The sequence below is a fragment of the Manis pentadactyla genome, chromosome 1, assembly GCF_030020395.1.
Source record: "Manis pentadactyla isolate mManPen7 chromosome 1, mManPen7.hap1, whole genome shotgun sequence".
NCBI lineage: Eukaryota > Metazoa > Chordata > Mammalia > Pholidota > Manidae > Manis > Manis pentadactyla.
In genome coordinates, this window is record NC_080019.1 from 196,009,592 (window position 1) to 196,034,391 (window position 24,800).

The following is a 24,800-nucleotide window of genomic DNA, read 5'->3' on the forward strand; positions in this document are numbered from 1 at the left end:
GGAACAGAGGGGGAGGAACGGAGGAGGCGTGCGAGTCATAGCAACAGCCACACTGAGTGGCTCCTGCGCTGGCACTGTGGCGCCCTGCACTGCCACCAGGGGCGGGGGGTTACCTGCTGTGGGGCCGCCAGCCTGCGCACAGCAGGAACCTGGACTTGCAGTTTGTACCATTATACAGAAATTCGACAGAGAAAACTGAAGTACCGAATGGGGGAAAATATATCACTTTATTTTTAATGTAGTCACTAAACACCATAGGAAGAGGACACCATAGGATTCTTTTTTCCATTTAATAAATACAAATGAATAAAAATACTTTGTTTGCCAAGAGACTGCCTCTCTTCCTTCAGATTTCATGGAAGCCCCCACAGGCCCCTGCTGACATGGCTACGACGGCCACACTCCACGTCCACGGACCACAGCCACCCCACCAACTACTCTTCCCCTTTGCGAGAGCACTGTCTCATTTGATATGCCTGCAATACTTCCAGGAACAATACCTCTTTCCTGATCCCCCCAATACACATTCTCATACTGTATCAGGACGTTTAAGTGATTCCCTCGGGGAAGGTTTCCGGATGCCAGAGACGGAGCCCCTTCAGCCAGGCCTTGTCAACACCAAGAAATCACATGGGAGGCCTCCTTCCCACGAGCTGTCTCATGAGGGGAGGACAGGCCAACGCTCAGTGAAATCCACTGCATGTCTTGCACACTGTCCCTTATTTCAAAAATAGAAATTACTATTTAGCCTGTCTGAAACAGGCCCAATAAATGATCTGAGACAGGTCTGTTATTGCTTATGGTGGTGCCCCTGGCACCGTGCTGCCGAGTGGCCCATGCTGGGCAACATCCAGTCCACATCGAAGTCGCATACCGCAGTCAGTGCTCTGCCCCCTGCGGCCTGGGACCCGCGTGCCACACGTCCAGAAGCGCCGGTCGCGTCAGGGGTAAGGCACGCTGCGTACTCCCAGCTAATGGGATTTCCTTCCACCCGGTGTCGCAAGGAACAACCGTCCTAGCAGCTGAAGCTCTGTTTGCCACCACAGTGGACGCCGCAGAGCCCCCAGTTCAGATGGGAGAAGACAAACCCCCAGACCCAGAAGAGACCCAACTACTTGGTCTCCCATGTCCCTGCCCAGTAATGCACTGGTGACTGAGACGCAAACGTCTGCCTGGGATAAACATGGTCAGGAAAACGGTCTTTACGACCAACAGCAACCTGTTTGTACCCCGTTTTTCATTCACCCACATTTTAAAAGTATTTGTTTTCTGAAAGTGTTTCTAAGTGTGACAGTTTGTAAAACACAACAAATGAGAAAGGAAATGCAAGGAAAACGCTTGCCTATAAAGCAGAGGCAAAACCCACACTTGCTGTGGAGACAAGGCTCCCTTCCGTCACGCCCCGGAAACCTGGCAGGTTCCCCTCACACTCCGGGAGGGAGGGGAAGCCACTCAGCACTGGTGCACGGGCGCTTCGGCTGGGAGAGGTAGTGGTGACGGCTCCGACCGCCTGCATGACGGCCTCACCAGGAATACTCTCAAAGGGCACCCAGCTGTCGCCATCCTGCAGAAGCCGTCGCTCCAGCAGAGAAGCCTGTCTGGACGGGGAAAGGTGGGGAACAGATGCTGTGGCTCTGCAAGCTTTGCCTTTTTGGTACCAGCGCAGAGTGTCTCTGTCACCAAGTGTCCCAGAGAAGCAGCACTGGGAGCTACTTGGTGGTCTGTTTGTACACGCGCGGGCGCAGCCTCAGAGCCCCAGGGACTTCTGCACGATCTGCTTGGCAATCCTACAGAACTGCTCCCGGTCATCCCGCCACATTTTGGAAGCATCCACGTTAGCTCCGCTTTCATCGTTGGGCTCTGTAAGAGAAGGAGACACTCTCCACGTGAGGGGGCTCCAGAAATGAGGGCTTGGCACGATCTTCCATTTCACTTAAAACACTGGAGGATCTTTCCAAAGATGTGTCCCAGAAACAAACAGAACGCTGAAATATTAGGGAAAGAAGCCGGCTCTCCAAGAGACACCCAGGAGCCTCTGACCTGGGGGAGGGAGGCTGAGCAGCAGGCACAGGCCAGGAGCAGGTGGAGCTCGGGGCGAGGAGAACCACTCCCGTGAGTCCTGGATTGGGAGTGCTGCCCTGGGACACCAGGACAACCTAAGGACCAGCGCCCACCCGAGCGAGCCCGCGACCCAGCTGCCTGCCGCCTCCTGGCCTTGGAGGGGCTCTGTGCAGGTCTCCACTCCCTCCCAGAGCCCTGACCCGCCCGGCTCCCATGGGAGGCAGACGTGGCCCCACCATGGGCATCCGGCCTGGGGCCCCAGCCAGCTAGGATTTGAGTTGGTCCACTGAGATCAGGAGGTCCTCCAGAATTGAATTCAGGAAACAGAGAGGCCACCGGGGCCTGCCAAAGTGCAGAAAACTGAAGTCACAGAGGCTGGGGACAGCTGGGAGTAACAAGCGCAGCCATGCAGGCGGTCAGAACGCCTGAAGGGCTGGGCCGGAGCAGAGACAGCGGCCAAGGGGCCAAGGTGGCAGTGAGCAGGGCAGCACCCACTGTGGGCCAGAGCCACTCCCCCACACGACAGCCTGCCTCCCTGCGCTGCCGTGGCGGCGTCCCTGTCCCCCTCCTTCCACTGGTTCGGTTCCTCCTCACCAGGTCTCAGTGTGAGGCCTCGTGCTGGGCACAGGGCAGCATCATGGCGACGCAGGCCCTTCGAGGGCGCACGTCCAGCAGGCTGTGGGCCGTGAGCCCCCCCCACCAGAGGCCGCCTGCGCAGGGAGAATGAAGCCGAGTGGGATGGCCGACCGTGGGTCCTCCAGGCCCCTCCATAGTGGGGCACTGAGGGGACCCCACCTGCGGGGCCCACAGGCATGGCCAGAGTTGGCCAGCTCCCGGGACACAGAGCAGTCCAGACCACGGGGCACCAAGCAGGGCCGCGGGCCATGGCTGAGGGGTGGGGTCAGGTAGGGGAGGCTTGGCTGGCCAGCTGGGGGCTGAGGGAGCTGGAAGGGCAGCTGGGAGCAGAGGACGTGTATTCCCAGCAGTGTGTGTACAAAGGACAGCAAAACCTCACGGAGCTCACAGCACAAAGGCCTGTGACGGCAGGCTTCTGCCCTACCCACAGGCACGTGCTGAGACCCTCCACCACAGGCCTGGGACTCCACGAGCGGCCTGCCGAGGGCCTTCCCCTGCGGCCCCGGCTGCACTGCCGCCTCCCTGACACCCTCATTTCTGCAGCTGGGTCCTTCCTACCTTCCCAGACCTCGGCTCCCCACACTCCTTAGAGGCCCCCTCTCCTTCCACGTGCCCCTTTTACGTTACCCCCTTGGTCACCTACTGCCCCATCCAGGGATGACCCCACCCACACCCTCACGTCCACAACTGGGCCTTAGCGGAGCAGTCCTGACAGCCTCTGAGGATGGATACTCAACACCTCAAACTTTTCTCTCCGAGATCCTGCTCCCTCTAGACTCCTGACCCTCCACACCAGTGAGCCTGATTCTGTGGCATCCCCCACCCCTCCTGGCCCCAGATCGGCCCAGGCCTCTGACAGGTCCCTCTCTTTTCTCTCAGGCCAGGGCCACTTCCAACAACACAGCCTGCTTCTCCTCCACTCTGGGCGTTCTGTAAGGAATACCTCCAGGCACAGCCCCTGTGAGGCGTCCCCCTAGAGGGGCAGCAGGGCTCCTGCCCCAGCTGGCTGTGCGTCACCCCAAGGCCTCTCTTGCCCTCCCTGCAACTTCTCACATGCAAAACTCCTCCCAGAAAATCCACCTCAGGAGGTGGCCTAGAGCCTGCGTGCACCTGATCTCAGGTCCACTCAGCAGCCTGCAGCTACTGGTAGATTTGGGAAGTTCCCTTAGGATGAGGCCTTAACAGTCAGGGTCTGTGTTACACTGAGCTTCATGCCCCTGTACAAGTGTCCAGTCTCTGCAATACAGCAGGTCCCCGATCAGGGCCTGACGAACGGCTCAGAGCACGGTTAAACTCTGGTCACCAGCACAGCATGCAACACAAGGTCATGTCCAAATTCCTGATTATGAAAAGTAACCCAGATGCGAGAGGGGCGGAAGATGGCGGCGTGAGTAGAGCAGCAGAAATCTCCTCCCAAAACAACATATATCTATGAAAATATAACAAAGACAACCCTTCCTAGAATAAAGACCAGAGGACACAGGACAATATCCAGACCACATCTGCACCTGAGAGAACCCAGCGCCTGGCGAAGGGGGTAAGATACAAGCCCCAGCCTGGCGGGAGCCGAGCGCCCATCCCCACAACTCCCGGCGGGAGAAGAATAGGCAGAGCGGGAGGGAGACGGAGCCCAGGACTGCCGAGCACCCAGCCCCAGCCATCCGGGCCAGAGCACAGGGCCCTGGATACTAGGAAAACAGGGCAGCAAGAACAGTGAGCAGGCACTGGAGGCCGGGAGCCAGAGGACATAAGAAAAGCGCGCGACCATTTTTTTTTTTTTTTTTGCTTTTTTGCTGTTTTGTTTTGGCGAGCGCTTTTTGGAAGTCTTAAAGGCATAGGGACCCCAATACTAGGGAAACAGGGCAGCAAGACCGGTGAGCAGAGGCCGGAGGCTGGCACCGGAGAATAAAGAAAAACGAGTGACCACCTTTTTTTTTTTAATTAAAAAAAATTTTTTTTTCTTTTTTTTTTTTTGGTGGGCGTTGTTTTGTTTTGGCAGGTGCTTTTTGGAAGTCTTAAAGGGGCAGGGCGGGACACTTAATCCAGAGGTAGGGAATCCGGGGATCTCTGGGCACCCTAACCCCTGGGCTGCAGGGAGCACGGAGGCCCCTTACGGAGATAAATAGCCTCCCAGCCGCTCCTGCTCCAACGCGACTCCACCATTTTGGAGTAGCTGCCTGAGCTAGGCCACGCCCACAGCAACAGCGGAGATTAACTCCATAGCAGCCGGGCAGGAAGCAGAAACCCTGTCTGCACGCAGCTGCACAGCACAAGCCACTAGAGGTCGCTGTTCTCCCAGGAGAGGAGGGCCACGAACCAACAAGAAAGGAAGTCCTTCCAGCCGTCACTCGTCCCAGCTCTGCAGACTATTCCTATCACCATGAAAAGGCAAAGCTACAGGCAGACAAAGATCACAGAGACAACACCAGAGAAGGAGACAGACCTAACCAGTCTTCCTGAAAAAGAATTCAAAATAAGAATCATAAACGTGCTGACAGAGATGCAGAGAAATACACAAGAGAAATGGGATGAGGTCCGGAGGGAGATCACAGATGCCAGAAAGGAGATCGCAGTAATGAAACAAACTCTGGAAGGGTTTATAAGCAGAATGGATAGAATGCAAGAGGCCATTGATGGAATTGAAATCAGAGAACAGGAACGCATAGAAGCTGACATAGAGAGAGACAAAAGGATCTCCAGGAATGAAACAATATTAAGAGAACTGTGTGACCAATCCAAAAGGAACAATACCCGTATTATAGGGGTCCCAGAAGAAGAGAGAGGAAAAGAGATGGAAAGTATCTTAGAAGAAATAATTGTTGAAAACTTCCCCAAACTGGGGGAGGAAATAATCGAACAGACCATGGAAATACATAGAACCCCCAACAGAAAGGATCCAAGAAGGACAACACCAAGACACATAATAATTAAAATGGCAAAGATCAAGGACAAGGAAAGAGTGTTAAAGGCAGCTAGAGAGAAAAAGGTCACCTATAAAGGGAAACCCACCAGGCTAACGTCAGATTTCTCAACAGAAACCCTACAGGTCAGAAGAGAATGGCATGATATATTTAATACAATGAAACAGAAGGGCCTTGAACCAAGGATACTGTATCCAGCACGACTATCATTCAAATATGACGGTGGGATTAAACAATTCCCAGACAAACAAAAGCTGAGGGAATTTGCTTTCCACAAACCACCTCCACAGAACATCTTACAGGGACTGCTCTAGATGGGAGCACTCCTAGAAAGAGCACAGCACAAAACACCCAACATATGAAGAATCGAGGAGGAGGAACAAGAAGGGAGAGAAGAAAAGAATCTCCAGACAGTGTATATAACAGCTTAATAAGCGAGCTAAGTTAGGCAGTAAGGTACTAAAGAGGCTAACCTTGAACCTTTGGTAACCACGAATTTAAAGCCTGCAATGGCAATAAGTACATATCTTTCAATAGTCACCCTAAATGTTAATGGGTTGAATGCACCAATCAAAAGACACAGAGTAACAGAATGGATAAAAAAGCAAGACCCATCTATATGCTGCTTACAAGAAACTCACCTCAAACCCAAAGATATTTACAGACTAAAAGTCAAGGGATGGAAAAACATATTTCAAGCAAACAACAGTGAGAAGAAAGCAGGGGTTGCAGTACTAATATCAGACAAAATAGACTTCAAAACAAAGAAAGTAACAAGAGATAAAGAAGGACACTACATAATGATAAAGGGCTCAGTCCAACAAGAGGATATAACCATTCTAAATATATATGCACCCAACACAGGAGCCCCAGCATATGTGAAACAAATACTAACAGAACTAAAGGGGGAAATAGACTGCAATGCATTCATTCTAGGAGACTTCAAGACACCACTCACCCCAAAGGATAGATCCACTGGGCAGAAAATAAGTAAGGACACGGAAGCACTGAACAACACAGTAGAGCAGATGGACCTAATAGACATCTATAGAACTCTACATCCAAAAGCAACAGGATATACGTTCTTCTCAAGTGCACATGGAACATTCTCCAGAATAGACCACATACTAGGCCACAAAAAGAGCCCCAGTAAATTCCAAAAGATTGAAATCCTACCAACCAACTTTTCAGACCACAAAGGCATAAAACTAGAAATAAACTGTACAAAGAAAGCAAAGAGGCTCACAAACACATGGAGGCTTAACAACACGCTCCTAAATAATCAATGGATCAATGACCAAATCAAAATGGAGATCCAGCAATATATGGAAACAAATGACAACAACAACACTAAGCCCCAACTTCTGTGGGACACAGCAAAAGCAGTCTTAAGAGGAAAGTATATAGCAATCCAAGCATATTTAAAAAAGGAAGAGCAATCCCAAATGAATGGTCTAATGTCACAATTATCGAAATTGGAAAAAGAAGAACAGATGAGGCCTAAGGTCAGCAGAAGGAGGGACATAATAAAGATCAGAGAAGAAATAAATAAAATTGAGAAGAATAAAACAATAGCAAAAATCAATGAAACCAAGAGCTGGTTCTTCGAGAAAACAAACAAAATAGATAAGCCTCTAGCCAGACTTATTAAGAAGAAAAGAGAGTCAACACAAATCAACAGTATCAGAAACGAGAAAGGAAAAATTACGACAGACCCCACAGAAATACAAATAATTATTAGAGAATACTATGAAAACCTATATGCTAACAAGCTGGGAAACCTAGGAGAAATGGACAACTTCCTAGAAAAATACAACCTTCCAAGATTGACCCAGGAAGAAACAGAAAATCTAAACAGACCAATTACCAGCAACAAAATTGAAGCGGTAATCAAAAAACTACCAAAGAACAAAACCCCCGGCCAGATGGATTTACCTCAGAATTTTACTGAGACATACAGGGAAGACATAATACCCATTCTCCTTAAAGTTTTCCAAAAAATAGAGGAGGAGGGGATACTCCCAAACTCATTCTATGAAGCTAACATCACCCTAATACCAAAACCAGGCAAAGACCCCACCAAAAAAGAAAACTACAGACCAATATCCCTGATGAACATAGATGCAAAAATACTCAACAAAATATTAGCAAACCGAATTCAAAAATACATCAAAAGGATCATACACCATGACCAAGTGGGATTCATCCCAGGGATGCAAGGATGGTACAACATTCGAAAGTCCATCAACATCATCCACCACATCAACAAAAAGAAAGACAAAAACCACATGATCATCTCCATAGATGCAGAAAAAGCATTTGACAAAGTTCAACATCCATTCATGATAAAAACTCTCAGCAAAATGGGAATACAGGGCAAGTACCTCAACATAATAAAGGCCATCTATGATAAACCCACAGCCAACATTATATTGAACAGCGAGAAGCTGAAAGCATTTCCTCTGAGATCGGGAACTAGACAGGGATGCCCACTCTCTCCACTGTTATTTAACATAGTACTGGAGGTCCTAGCCACGGCAATCAGACAAAACAAAGAAATACAAGGAATCCAGATTGGTAAAGAAGAAGTTAAACTGTCACTATTTGCAGATGACATGATACTGTACATAAAAAACCCTAAAGACTCCACCCCAAAACTACTAGAACTGATATCGGAATACAGCAAAGTTGCAGGATACAAAATCAACACACACAAATCTGTGGCTTTCCCATATACTAACAATGAACCAACAGTAAGAGAAATCAGGAAAACAACTCCATTCACAATTGCATCAAAAAAAAAAAAAATACCTAGGAATAAACCTAACCAAAGAAGTGAAAGACTTATACTCTGAAAACTACAAGTCACTCTTAAGAGAAATTAAAGGGGACACTAACAGATGGAAACTCATCCCATGCTCGTGGCTAGGAAGAATTAATATCGTCAAAATGGCCATCCTGCCCAAAGCAATATACAGATTTGATGCAATCCCTATGAAACTACCAGCAACATTCTTCAATGAACTGGAACAAATAATTCAAAAATTCATATGGAAACACCAAAGACCCCGAATAGCCAAAGCAATCCTGAGAAAGAAGAATAAAGTAGAGGGCATCTCACTCCCCAACTTCAAGCTCTACTATAAAGCCATAGTAATCAAGACAATTTGGTACTGGCACAAGAGCAGAGCCACAGACCAATGGAACAGACTAGAGAATCCACACATTAACCCAGACATATATGGTCAAGTAATATTTGATAAAGGAGCCATGGACATACAATGGCGAAATGACAGTCTCTTCAACAGATGGTGCTGGCAAAACTGGACAGCTACATGTAGGAGAATGAAACTGGACCATTGTCTAACCCCATATACAAAAGTAAACTCAAAATGGATCAAAGACCTGAATGTAAGTCACGAAACCATTAAACTCTTGGAAGAAAACATAGGCAAAAACCTCTTAGACATAAACATGAGTGACCTCTTCTTGAACATATCTCCCCGGGCAAGGAAAACAACAGCAAAAATGAACAAGTGGGACTATATTAAGCTGAAAAGCTTCTGTACAGCAAAAGACACCATCAATAGAACAAAAAGGAACCCTACAGTATGGGAGAATATATTTGAAAATGACACATCCGATAAAGGCTTGATGTCCAGAATATATAAAGAGCTCACACACCTCAACAAACAAAAAACAAATAACCCAATTAAAAAATGGGCAGAGGAACTGAACAGACAGTTCTCCAAAAAAGAAATACAGATGGCCAACAGACACATGAAAAGATGCTCCACATCACTAATTATCAGAGAAATGCAAATTAAAACTACAATGAGGTATCACCTCACACCAGTAAGGATGGCTGCCATCCAAAAGACAAACAACAACAAATGTTGGCGAGGCTGTGGAGAAAGGGGAACCCTCCTACACTGCTGGTGGGAATGTAAGTTAGTTCAACCATTGTGGAAAGCAGTCTGGAGGTACATCAAAATGCTCAAAACAGACTTACCATTTGACCCAGGAATTGCACTCCTAGGAATTTACCCTAAGAATGCAGCAATCAAGTATGAGAAAGATCAGTGCACCCCTATGTTTATCGCAGCACTATTTACAATAGCCAAGAATTGGAAGCAACCTAAATGTCCATCAATAGATGAATGGATAAAGAAGATGTGGTACATATACACAATGGAATACTACTCAGCCATAAGAAAAGGGCAAATCCAATCATTTGCAGCAACATGGATGGAGCTGGAGGGTATTATGCTCAGTGAAACAAGCCAAGCGGAGAAAGAGAAATACCAAATGATTTCACTTATCTGTGGAATATAAGAACAAAGGAAAAACTGAAGGAACAAAACAGCAGCAGAATCACAGAACTCAAGAATGGACTAACAGGTACCAAAGGGAAAGGGACTGGGGAGGATGGGTGGGTAGGGAGGGATAAGGGGGGGGAGAGGTAGGGGGGTATTAAGATTAACACGCATGGGGGGGTAGGAGAAAAGGGAGGGCTGTACAACACAGAGAAGGCAAGTAGTGATTCTACAACATTTTGCTATGCTGATGGACAGTGACTGTAAAGGGGTTTATAGGGGAGACCTGGTATAGGGGAGAGCCTAGTAAACATAATATTCGTCATTTAAGTGTAGATTAGTGATACCAAAAACAAAACAAAACAAAACAAAACAAAAAAAAAGGGCAGTTCCTGTGTGGTAACCTCCAATGAGTTCTACGCAAGGGTATAAAGGGCATATAAAAATGTAGGCAAAGGGTCTGTTTGCATTTATACAGAAGATCAAAGCCTAATTGGGCTACCCCGAAAATGAACTAAGATACAATATGACAGAGAACTTCCAACATCAGCACTCTCGGGAAGACTCATGCCAGAAGATGATCATCAAAAAACCCCAACAAAGATCCACGCACTGCTACAGCTGTAGATGCACTCATCCCACCAGCTCCTGGACTTGCCATGGGAATGAAGGAGATATCTAAGCTGGCCTGTGCATACAGTAAAACAACAAATTTGACTGAATCTATACTGTTGGAACTCAACCAAGAATTAGGAGATGTGCAAATTGTAGCGCTCCAAAATCTTACAACTACAGACTATTTACTGTTAAAAGAACATAAGGGATGTGAACATTCCCCAGGAATGGGTTGTTTTAATTTGTCTGATTTCTCTCAGACTGTTCAAGTTCAGTTGGACAATATCCACCATATCATAGATAAGTTTTCACAAATGCCTAAGGTGCCTAACTGGTTTTCTTGGTTTCACTGCAGATGGCTGGTAATTACAGATATGCTTTGGTTATGTAACTATACTCCTATTATGTTAATGTGTGCACGCAATTTAAGTAGTAGCTTAAAACCTATACATGCTGAAGTTACTCTACAAGAAGATATGTCAAAGAAATAATCAATCTTCCCATGTTTTCTTCCGCCTGCTACTTCTATAGCTTTTCTTCTTCCTTCCTAATTACAACCCTTAAATAGAATTCGTACCTCATATCATATTTACCGAGTATCATAATTCCTCCAAGTGGTAAAGATACCTCAAGACAAATGCTGGGCATAGAAGCCACAGGGCATATATATGCAAAGAAGTAAAAAGCTAACCTTTTCAAACAATATGGCTTCTCTCTCACTTACCAACTTTACATTTCCCTGTATGGCCCCGGAAGATGACTGGTTAGCCAGAGACGGGTAAGATTCCTCAAGGGAGGAACAACCTAAGACAGGCACAGTCGCAGGGGGGTCATCAGGTGAGAAATTGGGGATCAAAAGAGGTGAGGCTTAGAACCTCACCCCCCCGTTCTGAGAGAAATCTTCTGCATACGTGGATGTTTTATTGCCCTTGTCTAGCTTGGATTAACACATAGTCTACAGGCACACACCTGATCATCTACATTTGCTCTCTTATAACACTAAACTATGTTTTCTACCTTTATCTTGTATCTACCTACCACTTCAGCATTTTATTAAAAATAATAATAATAAAGAGAGAAATGTGGTATCCACATATAAATCAAGTATAAAAACCAAATGAGTATTCATATTTGAACTGACTGTTTATAGTTCATAATGCATGAGCAAAACCGAAAGTTTCTGTGATGACTGCCCTTGTAATGTTCACTATGTAACTTTATTCATTTTGTGGGAATTTGTTCTCCATGTAAGAACTTGTTTGTTATGCCTCAGAAGATTGGAGACTGACGAGGATTGGGCTTGGGGTGGATTAATGATTGTGCATTGAGCATTGACTCCCCTATACAGAATTTTATTGTCGTTAACAACCATTTGATCAATAAATATGAGAGATGCCCTCACAAAAAAAAAAAAAAAAAAAAGGACAGACTTCCAATGGTAAAATAAATAAGTAAATGGGATGTAATGTATAGCATAAGGAATATAGTCAAGATATTGTAACAGCTTGGTAGGGTGATAGCTGGAACCTAGAATTATGTATATAAATGTTTTATCACTGTGTTGTACACTTGAAAGTAATGTAATGTAATACTGTGCATCAACTACCCTTCAATAAAAAATAATCTAAAAAAAAAAAAAAAAAGAAAAGTTACCCTACTCTTGGAGAAGTGTCCACAAATCACATTAAATGGAAAAGCAGAAAACAGCACATCTAACCTTAACAGAAATGAACAAAAGCAATGACACAACAGGACCACAGCAGGCAGAGCTGCAGCCGTGGCGACCCGTGTTCTGGGAGGCCCGCTGCGCCACGGGGCATTACCTGCCAGCATGCTCACCACCGACAGGAGGATCTTCTCCACGCTCTGCACTGGGCTCCACCGCTCGGCGCTGCTCTCATAGCCCATGGGGTCGTCGCCTGGGGCGTGAAGGATGGAAATGCAGACTCTCCCATCAGGGTAGACTGCAGGGGTCAGAACACACCAGGTGAGCCAGGACAGGGCACCTGCTCAGGCCCGAGAACAGGGAGTGGGTGGTGCGAGGCAGAAGGTGAGCTGGGTGTGATGGCACATGGCCTGTGTGCCGGGCAGCCCCACACATCACATCCACGTGGCCCTGGCATGTCTGTCTGGGCCTCTCAGGGCAGTGCTCACTCAGATGGGGCTCTAGGTGGGTTGGTCCAGTTCTGAGCACCATGGAACAACTCCACCTTCATGTGGGTTTTTTAAAGTATCAAAACCAAAAAGAATAAAGGAAAAATTATCTGGCAGTAAGTATTTCACCAAACTATCTCATGTAGTTAGTGATTCACAGTACTTTTCAGAGCTGGTTTCTTAGATATTCTTAATCCTACCAGTAAATTCTAACCAGAACCGAACTGTGTACAATGTGTTTTCACATAGCTTGCCCAATGGCAACTGGAATTATCTGAATATCCAGAGAAAGGCGGCACTGAGATGTCTCTTGGTAACTGATTCTGTAAGAAAACGATCACCTGCACTCTCTGGAAGTCATCTACGCCCAACCCACTTCCCACCAAATAGCATCCTTAACAAGACACCCAGGGTCGAGGAAAGAACAGCACCTTCCAGCTGTCCCTCCTATCAGGAAAGTTAAGAGCATCTGCTACTTGTCTTCTCCACACCTCTGTGGAGATTGTCAGACGGTTCAGCACACACTCAGACTATAGGAATCCACTTGGATAGGCTCAGCTGTGAAATCATGAGGCTATAGTTGTAATAATAAAAAGAGCACATCTTAAAGTGTTTTACTTCCCGCCCTCGTGAGCTCACTGTCACGTGCACTCGGCACCCAGAGGGTCTGAGCCACCCATCACACCTGGCTCTGCAGCGGCTCTCTGCTCCCTGGCGAGCCACAGCCTGGGCCACCACTTCTCACTGAAGGCAAGTTTAGGAGCTGTGAGATGCCTGCTGTGGACATCACGCGTCTATCCACATCCCCGTGCATGGACCCTGAGCCCAGGGCTGTCCGTGGTCCTCCTGGACAGGGGAGGTGTCGCCACCTCAACGTGGCAGCACTACGCGATGCCTGGCACCCCAGTGCCTCCTCTCTCCCCAAGCCCCTCCACGCCCACCTCTCACAGTCAACACCACTGGCCGAGGAACTCCTACTGCCCTTCCTGCAGAGCAGCGCTCCCGCTGCCACCTGCCTGTGGGACCACGCATTCACCCTCGGTGCCTGCCCTTGCCCTTCAACTGGGAACCCCTGATGGCTAAGACCCCACCTGTTGTTATTTGTTCACCACTGTATCCCAGCAATTCTCAGTAAATATGTTTACTTAAGTATTTATGGACTGAGCAATTTTTATGATATTGGTAGTTACAAAATAGTTCTCAAAAACAATTTTTACAAAATAAAAATAACATATCCACTTACAATACGGCCAAATTTAAGAACAATTTGTATGAATTATCTGAACACTAACAATAACGTTACCTGACTACTCTTGGTGTAATCCTGTAGTTTAATACGTTTACTGGCCAGTGACCTCCACCCTATGCCACAGGCCCTGTTCTAAAGAATGTGTTCTCTTCAATGTAGTCATATTATTTTTAATTATCCACAAACCTCTTTACAGTTGCATTTTATGTAGTTGACACCACAATTTCAGTTTTGGAGGACAGTTCAGCGTGGGTAAAAGAAATGTGGACCTGAATTGGGGTGCCATTATATCTGGCCCTCCTACTTTGAGGGTGGGGGAGGAGACTGTGCGGGGGGCTTGGGGGTTAGAATTTGTTGACTTCTTCAATCAACCCTACTGACCATAATGTACTTTTAAACTTTGTGTTACAGAAAATTCCAAACACACCAAAGCGGATGGAGAGGCACACCACCAATCTCATAACTGCCAGCTCAAGGCCAGTCTAAAAAGCATGAAGGTCTCTGAGCATCTGCTATTAACACACCATCGACTTCCTGCTGAGATAAGGAAAAGCTCTCTTTAAGGAGAGAGCTAATTACCTAAAGGGGACATGGCAGATGAAAAGTTCCCAAGGCGGGTTTGGGCAGCAAGCCAGACAGAGCGAGGACCTCCCGGGGGGGCAGCCCAAAACCCGTTCTTGGGGACGGGGTCCTGGATGGGCACATGTGTGGGGGTGTCCAGATCGATGGAGATGGGGGTGCACCAGTGGGTTCATTCATAAACCAGAAAGGATATATATTATACGTGTATCTATAAATTCTCTTACAGATTAAATTAGCCTTTAGCTAGTTAGTTGATAAGTAGAAAAGTACAGGAAGAGAACTTCATTTCAAAACATTTTATTCCTACAAAATAGTGTATCTTGCTTTTCTCCTCCACAACTACTAAAATCATGATTACTCGTGGCAATAATCATTGATAAAAAGGAACACTATTCTAAATGTGATAAAAAATGCAACACACTTCCTTATTGATTCTCATCCATGAAGTTCCCTCCTCTAAGGGGAGGGTGACGACTGCCCAGTATTCTGACACCAGTTTGTCATCATGTGTGCAATAAAGTTACGTAAATGACCTTAATAAAGTTACGTAAATTTTACCTCTTTTTAAAAGGAATACGTATCTTAGAAAAAAGATTTATGAAAAGAAAAAATGACCCCATTATTGAAAGAGAATCACTTTCAACGTTATTATGCCACATTTCCAGTCATATACATTTACATGTGAATTTTTCTTCAAAAATTAAACTATAATAAACCTTATCAGTAATCTGCTTTTTTCATTCAGTGATATAATCATCCCACTATCACTAAATATTATTCTAAATCATTTAAAATACCCACACACTATTCTAGTATATGGATTACTACACCTGCCTTGACTAATCCTCTACTGCTGAAAACCTTAGTTGCTTTCAGTGCTTTCCACTATTAGCAGCAGCTCAGCCAGAGACCACGGTGCCCCCCAAACCCCCACGTGGTCTCCTCCCCCACCCTCAAAGTAGGAAGGCCAGGTACAGTGGTACCCCAACTCAGGTCCACAGGTCTTCTACCCACACCGAACTGTAATCCTGGTGTCAGCACCACCATGACTGACTTACTTAAGTCCAGAACAGACTTTTTAACGGCCTGAATCACGCTTTCCTGTGACAGACCATCTCTGTGCCACCTCTGCTGCCACCAAAACTACTTCTAAAAGCACTTACTGTTGGGATGGAACATCTCACAGGTAAATCTCATCTTTGGTGGACTTAACGGGTAATCAAGTGGGAAGCTCAGGATGGCAGGAAATACACCAAACTCAAAACATGTGTCTTCTGGGCCCCTAGAAGACATAAAACACATAGATACAACTTCAAGACATATTTTCAACTCCCACCACACTTTAAACCTGACTTAAGGGAATTCCTACTGCTTTACACAAACAGGTGAAGAGGCTATCTAAAGAATCACGACAAATGGGCGCTTTCTTCTGAATGGAGACAATGCGTCACCAGCCCACCCCCATCTGGCTGTCGGTGTTCAGCACCAGCGCAGAGACCGAGCGACGAGCAGGGCAGCAGGGCCTCTAGGGTAACGGGATCAGAGGAAGAACTAGTGGTGACCCTGCGTGGCCCCAGGACTCTTGTTTCTCTTTGCCTGTGGTACAATTACATTTTGGTATAAAGATATAAATGATGGCATGTGTTATGGCAAGATTCTATGTATTAAATAAATGAGGGGTTAGGGTTGTTACTTCAAAGGTTAGTTTTAGTTTTTAAATGTACCTAAGAAATTATTTTCTGACCTCAGAAACAGGTAAAGAGCATGCATGTGATCCTGACTGAGGCATCTATGGCAGCCCAGTGGGCACACGGCATCGGCGCTGCGAGCCCTGACCCACAAGCCTGAGCTCGGGGCCACAGCCTACGCCGACCCTGTCACTAGGCACATGCACACCGTCTGCTTGGGTCACATTCTCCTCGTGGAGAAAGGCAGCAAAGAGCTAACCCAGTGCAAAAGGCTTGTCACGTTTTAAAACTATGCGTATAAATTAACACCATCTTGACCAACATATAAGACAGGAAAGCCAGCAGAGAGGAGAGTGAGAACCACCTGGATCACAGTGTTTATAAGACATGAATTCAAGTCATTTTTTAAAATGGGAGACCACCTTCTGGTGTAGTTTCTCTAAGACAGAGCTGCGGAGCAGCACTGGACACCGGCCCCACGCAGGTGCCGGGCATGACCCGCCACCTCACAAGTAAGAAAGGAGACCCCCTTCTCTCTAGTGACCTGGCAGCAGAAGTCACTTTGTCCACACCTCTCTGAGCACTGGCCACACCCACTAACCCTACAGCAGAAGGAGACCATGGCCGGCGTCCAGGCCGCCACAGACACAGCTCCACCTGGCAGGCCTGGACCTCCCAAAAGGGAGGTCGGCTATGGCGTGGGAAAAGGTAACCAGATTTATTTATCCTGTAACAACTTTCATCTAAAAAACCTGTTTTCTTAAAGCACAAATTGTTTTAAATCTTGATGGAATTATTTTGATTGAGTGACATTAATAAAAATAGAGTTGCAAATATCCAAAACAATATTTATCTCTACAATTAAAGGACAAGACATATTCAAAAAGAAACTGAGCAGCTTTGTTTTTATTTGGTGACACCCAGGGTTTTGACAGCACTTGACAATGGGTCCCAGAACCCCAGTAAAAGGGTCAAAACAAAAACAAGGCAGGAAGTGTTTGTTTTTTCCATCTGAAGAGACTGACCTTGACTCCTACTTTTTGAAGACATCCCAGCAGATGGCTGCTCTGTACTAGAGGGTGAGCGCTGCTGCACGGCAGTGCCCGGAGCCCTGGCATGAAGCCAGGACAGGGAAAGCCCGCAAGGAAGAGGCAAGTGGGGCTCCCAGAGGGGGGCCACAGCAGCACAGGGCGCCTGCACCACCCGGCAGCTCCCCAGGGCAGCCCCAGCCCTGCCCTGCTCTCCCTGAAGGACACCCTCCAAGCCCTTTCCTCTGCACAGCCCCAGCAGACCATGGACAAGAGACTGACAGCCATCGTACGCCTCCTCCCTAGGAGCTCAAAGCAGATGACAAACGCCACCATCAGCACTGCACACATCCCCCTGATGAGGCATCAGGAAGCAGTGTCTCCCTTCACTGGTGGGCAAAGCTGGGAGGCCCATGGACCTGGTCAAGGCCCTGAGCTGAGTTAGGAGAACACAGTTCCAACACACTCAGAGGGCTGGGCAAACACAGGCACTGCCGTGGAAGGGAGCACTGTCTCGTGTCAGGAGCGCTCGCCACCACCTTGGTATTCTGGCACCTTTGGTATTTCTCCAAAGAGAAAAACCGTCTGAGTCATGTTCTTGGAATTGAACCAATGGTATTTGCCCAATACTTGGATAACAGTTCTTTGTTTCTTGTGAAAGGGCTTTCTTTAAAATAAAGAATCCACTGGGTCGTCTGCAGTCTCAGAAGTGTGATCAAACACTTCCTGAAGTGCTCCCACATCTTACATATCAAAGCTGTTTTCAAACATTCTGGTTCGCTCCTGGTTTGAAGTTGAGGTTCATTCCCTTCCAGGATGCCCTGGTGCTTGGGATAGGCATGCTGGTGGGCCCACGTGTGCAGGGGTACGCTTGCTGACTTTATGGAAAACGCTATCAGTAAATTCCTGAACCAAGACAGACACATAATCAGTGTTGTTTTTGTACAAGTTTTACTGTCACACTCCAGCAGTCTCACTTGTCCCCTTCACTTACAGGCCTCATCTCACATCCTCAAGAAGACAGAACTACAAGAAGAAAGGAAACAGAACACATCTGTGGGAGGCAAACACAAACGATCTCCATCTCACTGACAGAAACAACAGCCTAAACTACAATGGAGCTCTGAGATAAGCACTTTACTTTCTGAGACTAGTACTAGACTAAGTGCAGCCATGCTCTCCTCTGCAAAGGACATCACGGTTCCCACAGTTCACTTTGACTTCCAGGCTCTTGAGAAATTCGATGCTGAGGAGCGAACACCGAGCAGCAGTAGCCCTGGTCTAATCTGGGGCGCTGGGTGCCACTCACTCCGCACCCAGGGGGCTGCTTAGCACAGCTGGCCTGGCAGGGGCTGCTCGGGCCGTGACACCAGGAATTACCTGTCACTCGCAGAGCCAGTGGGAACTAGACAAACGCTCCTTAGTCTCCCAATGTTAAACTCAAGGGAAGAACAATTCTGAGCTTTTTAAACTGGATGTAGACAACAAAAGCAGCCCACAAGCCTGTGTACGGAAGGCAGAGACCAAAGAACTTCACCCTGAGCTGGGCATGCCTGTGGCTGAGCAAGCCACTGCCTGCCGGGCATGTTCCAGGACTGCTGCCTGCCAGTCACTCGAGCTGCCGCAGCTGTTGAGACCACCGCCCACTTCTGCTGTTGTTCCCTTTTCAAGTTTTGTCACAGCACAGAGACAGAAGGCCTCAAATATACATATGACAAGGTTTTAAATAATGGAGACTGTAAACCCATCCATTAGTACTTGCACGGCATTACAAAGGGGTGTTTGTCCTCCAAAGTCCTAACCACCTGAAGCATTAAAAAGAAAGGCCCTTGCTTCAGAAATACTCTCCACCCGCAGGGAAGGGGCACAGTGCCCGGCGCTGCGGACCCCACACACACAGAGCACCCTGCAGGGTGGGCAGGAAGGGGGCCTGGTGTCAGAGCCTGGGACCAAGAAGAGGCAAAACCACCTTGAAAAAGGAGAACAAAATTGGAGGACTCACACCTCCCAATTCAAAACTTAGTATAAAGCCACAGTAATCAAGGCTTGGCACTGGTGTGAAGACAGGCATAGGTGAAGGGGACATAATTCAGAGGCACAAATTAACCCTTACATTTACAGTCAGTTGATTTTTGACAAAGATGTCAAGACAATTCAAATCAGAAGGATTTTCTTTTCAACCAATGGTGCTGAACAACTGGACAGCCACATGCAAAAAATGAATTTAAGAGTCCTACCTAACAACGTACCCAAAATTAACTCAAAATTGATCAAAAAGCCAAATAAAAGAGCTATAACAACTTTTTTTTAAAAAAAAGAGAAAACTTTGAACCATAAAAGGAACTGTACTTCATCAAAATTAAAAACCTTGAGCTTCAGAAGATTCCATTAAAAAAATAAAATGAAAAGCTGCAGACTGGGAGAAATATCTGGAAATCATTCATCAGATAAAGGACTTGCATGTGAAGTAGATAAGGAATAAGACACCCCAATTAAAAAGTGCCCCGAAGATGATATATGAATTGCTAATGAGCCCACGAAAAGATGCCCTCAGCCGCCAGGGAAGTGCAGGCAGACCCCCAGTGAGAGCCACCTCACACCCACCAGGACAGCTGTCCTGCGCCACTGCGCTGCTCTGGGGGCAGGGTGGCAGTTCCTGCACCGTTTACATCAGACACGCACCTGCTCTGCATCCCAGCACCCCCGCTCCTACACGCCTAGCAGGCGGTAGCGATGACGTAAAGGCACTTGTCCACAAGGCTGACACGCATGTGACACGCATGTGAGCAGCAGTACTGCTCACAAGCACCGAGTGCCGTCAGCTGGCGAGCAGCCAGTCCACGCGGGCGACACCTCTCAGCAACGAGGGGAACTTCTGCACTACAGCGATGACAAGCAGGCGTGTGAAGCTGAGGAAAAGCCGACACAGGAAGACTGGCTATTTTATGATTTTGTGTGTAGGGAAAGAAAGGCCAGAAAAGGCCAACCTACAGGGCCAGGCAGTAGATAGGAGGCTGCTATGGGGAGGGAACGGGGCCCTCTGGGGACACGTTCTAAAACCAGACCATGCAGCTGACGGCTGGAGGGTTCTGTAATTGACTAAAATCATTGACTTATACACTTACTACACGTAAAACCTATGGTACACAATTCTCTCAATAAAGCTGTCAGAAATTTTACACTGGGGAAAGTGCCAGGGTTTCCCCACCTGGCAGTGCTGACATCCTGGGCCAGACGATTCTGCGCTGCTTGTGAGGGGCTGCCTCGTACTCTGCAGGGTGTCCACAGCCGCCCACTAGATGCCAGCAGGAGCACCATCACCCCCCAGCCCCTGTGGGACAACCACAATATGTCCAGCAGCACCACACGCCCACCAGGGGCAGAGTCATCCCAGCTGACAATGCTCCGTGACATGCTTTTCCACTCAGTGACATGTCGTGGACACCTCTGCATGCCAGCTTTTTGTGCTACACGGCGTCCACTGTTCGGATGCTCTTCAGATCATGCTGGTTAATGGCGTTTCCATTTACTACTGCAGTGAATGTCGCGATAAGAAACACCTCTCCAGTGGGGGTCCACAGCCTGGGCCTGCTGGCCAGAGCATGCACAGCAGACTAGTTACCTCCTCAGGTGCCTCCGGCACATCCGAGTGGGCACGACACTAACAGGGGCAGCTGTGCAACAGCCTCTGCAGCCAGGAAGCATGACAGTGGGTGGCTGCTGTGATGGTGACCTTTCCACCTAGCACAGGCCAAGCAGTACCGAAGGAAGTGATGGTCTAGAGTCCTCACACCCGAGGCTGGGACCCACTGGGGACCCAAGTGCACCCACAGTAGCAGGGATGAGGCCCAGCAAGAGAAGGGCCCCCAGTCTTGCAGGAAGGGGAAGGCCCTTCTTTGACCACAGCCGCCAGAGTCCCCAGGCCTGGAGAGTGGCTGGAAGCTAGGCTATGGCCAGGCTGGGAGGTCACCAGGGCCAGCTGTCTCAAGAACGCTGGGGCAGGACAGAAGTGGGCAGCAAGACCCCAAGGGGCTTCACGCCTTTTCTCGCCCTGAGGATAAGCAGCTGCCCTGCAGATCAGGCCCTGACCTGGGGGCACATCCACCCCCACGGTACAGGACCGCAGACAATTCCTCACCCCACAGCCAAGGCCAGTGAGTTCTTGCTGGCCACAGACTCTGGGCCTGGAAGAGATGGAATGGGAAAACCACTTGTCTAAAGGGAACTGAACATCTGTTTTGATCTGAGTAAGTGAAGGCCCAGATCATAAGGCCCTGGCAGCTACAGACAGCTCTGGAGGCCCACAGCCCTCAGATGGACCAGAAGCTCCAGGCCATTTCTACTGGGCTGCAGGCTCAGCCATCCCATAAGCTGAGGCAAGAGTCCTTTTCTACTTTAATCAGAGAACAGGCTAAGCAATGTTATTATTTAGCTCTTCTCCTGCTCTTTAATTTGCTGTGTCCCCATCCTAGTCCCTCAACCTCATTCTTTCAGGGTGGAGACCTGGGGTCCCCTGTGATGTGCCTGTATCCTCAGACACTCAGTCTTTGCTGTCTGAACATCTGAAAAGGAGTTTTTCACTGAACAGCTGGGAAGAGACGGAAGCCCCACAGGTGATCAGGGCTGCAATCCTGACAGCAGTAGACTCCAGAACACAAGGTAAGTATGGTTTTGGAAACACTGGAACATGCAAGAAACTCTGGAAACAAGCAAAGAATAAAAAGAAAGAACAACTGAACTACCACTAAGAAGGGACACACCACCAGCTGTTTGCCAAACAAGAGGGTGAGAGCATCAATGGGAGCACAGTTAATTCCTTACTAGATGATTCAAGTACATCTGTAAACGGCCTCTTGTTTGTGAAAGGCTCTGGAATAGGACCAAAACCCACAATCTCACCAGATCTTGAAGCAGGGGAATTCCGTATTCATGCAAAAACCTTATTCAAATACAAAAGTGCTTTACCTAAGAAAAGTTCTAATTACATTTTTTGAGGTACAATTGACATATAATATTAGTTTCAAGTATACAATATAATGATTCAGTATTTCTACTTCAAAACAAACATGACAGTAAATCCAGTTACTATCTGTCACCATAAAAAGTTTCAAATTTCTTTTTCTTGTGGTGAGAATTTTTAAGATTTCCTCTCTCAGCAACTTTCAAGTATGCTCTGCAGTATTAGTGACCATGGTCACAGGGCTGTCCTGACGTCCCTACACCTGACTTATATACCTCCAAGTGCATAGCTCCCGACCTCCTTCCCCCAATTGCTCATCCCCCACCCCCATCATTCTGGCAAACCACCAATCTGTTCTCTTTATCTGAGTTTTTATTTGCTCATTTGTTTTGTTTTTAGATTTCCCATGTGTCTCTCCTGTGTATTTCTCCCTCTACCGTCTTCCACTTAGCATAATGCTTCAGAGGTCCATCTACACTGTCACAAACAGCAAGATTTCCTTCCTTTCTCTGGCTCGGTAGTATTCCACTGTGTATTTATATATCACATCCTTATTTATCCATTCATTTCTCTATGGACACTTAGGTTGCTGCCGTATTTGGCTACTGTATCTAATGCTGCAATGAACATAGGGGGACATGTATCTTTTCAAATCAGTGTTTTCATTTTCTTTGGATAAATACCCAGAAATAGAATTGCTGGATCACATGGTTGTTCTACTTCTGGTTTTTTGAGGAACCCTCATGCTGTCTTCTATGGAGGCTCCACTGATTTACATTCCCACCAACAGTGCAGGAGGTTCCATTTCTCCACATCCAAGCCAACACTTTTTGCTTCTTGTCTTCTTGGTATTAGTCATTCTGACAAGGGTGAGGTGATATCTCATTGTGGTTCCAGTTAGCATTTCCCTAATTTGATTCCAGTTAGTGATTTCACATGTGATTTCTTGAGTCTACTGGCCATGTGTTTCTCTTCTTTGAAGAAATGTCCATTCAGATCCTCTGCCCATTTTATAAATCAGATTATGGCTTTTTGATTTTTGCTGTTTTTTGCTGAGCTGCTTGAGTTCTTTATATATTTGGGATATTAACCCCATGTCAGATATATCATTTGCAAATATGCTCTTTCAATTACCCTTGAACCTTTGGTAACCATGAATCTAAAGCCTGCAATGGCAGTTAAGTAAATATCTATCAATAATCACCCTAAATGTAAATGGTCTGAATGCACCAATCAAAAAACATAGAGTCACTGAATGGAAAAAAACCAAGACCCATCTATATGCTGCCTACAAGAGACTCACTTCGAACCCAAAGACATACACAGACTAAAAGTGAAGGGATGGGGAAGATATTTCATGCAACTAATAGGGAGAAAAAAGCAGGAGTTGCAGTACTTGTATCAGACAAAATAGACTTCAAAACAAAGAAAGTAACAGAAGGACATTATATAATGATAAAGGGGTCAGTTCAACAAGAAGCTGTAACTATTATAAATATCTATGCACCCAACACAGGATCACCTCCGTATGTGAAACAAATACTAACAGAATTAAAGGGAGAAACAGAATGTAATGCATTCATTTTAGGAGACTTCAACACACCATTCACTCTAAAGGACAGATCAACCAGACAGAAAATAAGTAAGGAGACAGAGAGGCACTGAACAACGTATTAGAACAGATGGACCTAACAGACAGCTACAGGACACTCCACCCAAAAGGAGCAGGATACACATTCTTCTCAAGTGCACATGGAACATTCTTAAGAATAGATCATATACTAGGCTACAAAAAGAGCCTCAGTAAATTCAGAAAAGTTGAAATTGTACCAACCAACTTCTCAGACCACAAGGGTATGAAACTGGAAATAAATTGCATAAAGAAAACGAAAAAAGCACACAAACACATGGAGGCTTAATAACATGCTCCTAAATAATCAATGAATCAATGACCAAATAAAAACAGAGATCAAGCAATATATGGAGACAAAAAACAACAATAATTCAACACTGCAAAAATCTGTGGGATACAGCAAAGGCCATGCTAAGAGGGAAATATACTACAATACAGGTCTACCTCAGGAAAGGAGAACAATCCCATATGAGCAGTCTAAACTCACAATTAACAAAACTAGAAAAAGAACAACAAATGAGGCCCAAAGTCAGTAGAAGGAGGCACACAATAAAGAGTAGAGCAGAAATAAATAAAATTGGAAAGAGTAAAACAATGGAAAGACTCAATGAAAGCAGGAGCTGGTTCTTCAAGAAAATAAAATAAACCCCTAGCCAGACTTATCAAGAAAAAAAGAGAGTCTACACACATAAACAGAATCAGAAATGAGAAAGGAAAAATCACTACAGACACCACAGAAACAAAGAATTATTAGAGAATACTATGAAAAATTATATGCTAACAAACTGGATAACCTAGAAGAAATGGACAACTTTCTAGAAAAATACAACCTTCCAAGGCTGACCCAGGAAAAAACAGAAAATCTGAATAGACCAGTTACCAGCAACGAAATTGAACTGGTAATCAAAAAACTACTTAAGAACAAAACTCCTGGACCAGATGGCTTCACTGCTGAAT

At 46.5% G+C, this 24,800-nt stretch overlaps 1 protein-coding gene across 4 annotated transcripts in view; it reads right to left on the bottom strand.

Moving 5' to 3' along the window:
- Positions 1 to 208: 208 nt before the first annotated feature.
- Positions 209 to 24,800, bottom strand: part of UBE2G2 (ubiquitin conjugating enzyme E2 G2) — a 59,638-nt gene continuing 35,046 nt past the window's right edge. Inside the window, exons 4-6 of one of the 4 annotated variants that reach the window (XM_057505288.1) lie at positions 15,698 to 15,816; positions 12,389 to 12,468; positions 209 to 1,860 (exon numbers count right to left, since the gene is read on the bottom strand). In XM_057505288.1, coding sequence (XP_057361271.1) covers positions 1,453 to 1,860; positions 12,389 to 12,468; positions 15,698 to 15,816 — 607 coding nt within the window. In that variant the 3' untranslated portion in view covers positions 209 to 1,452. Of the gene's footprint in view, positions 1,861 to 12,372; positions 12,514 to 15,697; positions 15,817 to 24,800 lie in introns of all 4 variants that reach the window. The other 3 variants (XM_036912069.2, XM_057505286.1, XM_036912067.2) reach the window with 3 other exon arrangements.